The sequence below is a fragment of the Saccoglossus kowalevskii genome, chromosome 17 (genome assembly GCF_978046115.1).
Source record: "Saccoglossus kowalevskii chromosome 17, keSacKowa6.1, whole genome shotgun sequence".
Taxonomy (NCBI): domain Eukaryota; kingdom Metazoa; phylum Hemichordata; class Enteropneusta; family Harrimaniidae; genus Saccoglossus; species Saccoglossus kowalevskii.
This window is the reverse complement of record NC_140657.1, coordinates 26,058,071-26,060,545: the sequence shown is the minus strand read 5'-3', so window position 1 is coordinate 26,060,545 and position 2,475 is coordinate 26,058,071. Positions and strand designations below refer to the sequence as shown.

The window sequence follows — 2,475 nt, the reverse complement described above, 5'->3', positions numbered from 1 at the left end:
CAAAGGGTAATAGCAATGAACTTTTTAAAAAATGTTTGAATTTATTCTTGACTGTACTGCCTTTCTGCTGTCCTGCTGCTTTAAATGTTTGCATTTACAGCAACCTTCAAAATATTAGAGTGCATTCATTTTAGTTAATGTGGATAAGAAATAGTTGTTTTGTACCATTGGTGACTTGTAGAATGTGTGATAAATAAAATGATATGCATGAGTTACAGTTATTTTCTATTTTGCCATCGTCTAGGTGCTCCTGTCACAGGAAAAAAATACCAAAGATGTTCCATCGCAAAAGTTCTCTGCACTTGTACTTCACGTGTTTGTCAGGTAATCTAAAAACACTAATGAGGTCAATTATATAGAAACACTATATAATATAATATGATACATACAGAATACTAACCCCGTGAATACCGTTGTTTTGGTGTTCCCATTTAACGTTCGAAATCAAGCGTTTGGTAAATACAGTATGTGTTTTTATATGATCGTTTATATTTTATTATATTAGGATTCTTACTACTAAACACACTCGGTGGATATGCAAGCAATTATTGTCCTCATAATGGCGATTCTTGTGAGAAACTGAGAAATGAAAGGTAACGATGTGCTCCTGGACATTTATCGAAATAATGACTTCATAACATACATCATATTTACATTTGCGATGCAATTATGTCTTGTGCTTTCCATGATGAAACCACTATCAATCATTATGTTCATTCTGTTGTTGAATTTATTAATAATCTTTGATTTGTTTCTATACCAGTTGCTCACTTCATCACCTTTTTTTGCACTTTGCAGCATCTTGCTGATTAACGATGAGTGGGGAACCGCTAAAGGTGGCATCTCAACAATCCATCGGCAGGTGGTGAAACTTGCTACGGAAACCTTTCTTAAGGTTTATGCTCTTACGCTATATGCAACTGATGAAGATAGAAAAGATGCCAAAAAGATGGATGTAATTCTCATTGAACCAAATCTAAGACCATGTCTACGGGACACTGAGCCTAAATTGGATTGGTTTATTAACCATGAATCATTTTTTCCAAACCTCACGCAGATCCCTAACATTAAAGCTGTTGTCGGACATCTTCCAATCACAGGCGATGCAGCAACATATTTGGGCGGTAAACTCAAAACAAAAAAGGTAATTCTATTCAATCATGTAATACCAGAAGATACTGAAGCTTACAAAGATAGCTGGACACCACAGAGAGTACAAGAAAAAGAATCAAAATTATTTGAAGCGGCTGTTCACAACCAATTAGAAGTTGTTATCTTCTCTGTGGGTCCACGCATGTACGGGCATTTTGAAAACAAGTTTCGTGCGCACGAGGACAATTACACTCATCATATATTTCTACCCAAACCTGATGAAGCGTTATTCCAACTTCAAATTCACAAACCGAATGAAGGTGGTAAGCAACAAGTTATAATATTCGGACGAATTCTTGGGGTAGAAAAACTGAAAGGAATTGACACTATAGTCAAAGCTATGGGGGAAGTGTCCGACAGTTTCGACACCATACAAGGGAAAGTACCTGCTTTTATCATCCTAGGAGTCCCCGAAGGTCAGCATGATGAAGTCGATAAGAGCGTTAAATCATTTAATGACAAATACAGGTATCTTGACGTCAAACTCTATCCTTATGGAACCCAAGCTAAAATTCGTACCCATCTACAGCAGAGCCATCTCTGTATTATGCCATCCAGAAGCGAACCATTTGGTTTGGTCGGCCTCGAAGCCATAGCAGCTGGAATTCCAGTACTTGTTACCGAGAACTCGGGTCTGGCTGACTTTTTGAAAGAAGAATTTGCTGATTATGCAAACAGTGTGATTGTCAAAGTCGGGAAGAACGATGTTGGATTCGACGAAGATGTAAATGCATGGTCAAAGGCAATCAGTGATATATTGACCATGTATGACACGGCATTTGACAGAGCAAAGTCTATACGTGACCGTTTGAAAGAGTGCCAGAAAATCATAGATACCCAAGATGTATTTAAACGCGTATGTGAAGAGTAAGACCATTTGATAAAAAAAAACATGTATAGTTGTAGAAGACGAGTAATGTTTTGGACGTGTACACAACATTTTCACATTCGAGCAGTAAATTAATATTATTGTTTGCTATTTTTGTTCTAAATATCCCAAATTATCCTAAACTAGATACTCAATCTTCCCTCCCAAGATTGATTCAAAAGATATCTCAGTAGTAGTATTTCACTCACTCATTCACAATTTATATTTTCCTGTTCGTAACTTGTTCACAGTAACGTACGAGGATTATTTTAGCGAATACAAACGACAGTATTCGATATTGATTACTGATTTTTTATTGCACTTTTTCTTAGTTTTCCTCTGTCATTTAACCAAATCTGAATCTGTTATTTGTGAATTATATACAAGTTAACACAAATAATATATTGTCATATTCACCAGAAGTATTTTTAAATATATTATGCCTACTAAATTGT

The 2,475-nt window shown here is 35.9% G+C and overlaps 1 protein-coding gene across 1 annotated transcript; it reads left to right on the top strand.

Annotated features, from left to right (window-relative positions):
* Nucleotides 1–275: 275 nt before the first annotated feature.
* Nucleotides 276–2,023, top strand: LOC144363933 (uncharacterized). Its single transcript, XM_078014257.2, has 3 exons — nt 276–324; nt 506–593; nt 799–2,023. The coding sequence occupies exons 1-3, from the start codon at nt 276–278 to the stop codon at nt 2,021–2,023; spliced, it is 1,362 nt and encodes a 453-aa protein (XP_077870383.2).
* Nucleotides 2,024–2,475: the final 452 nt, after the last annotated feature.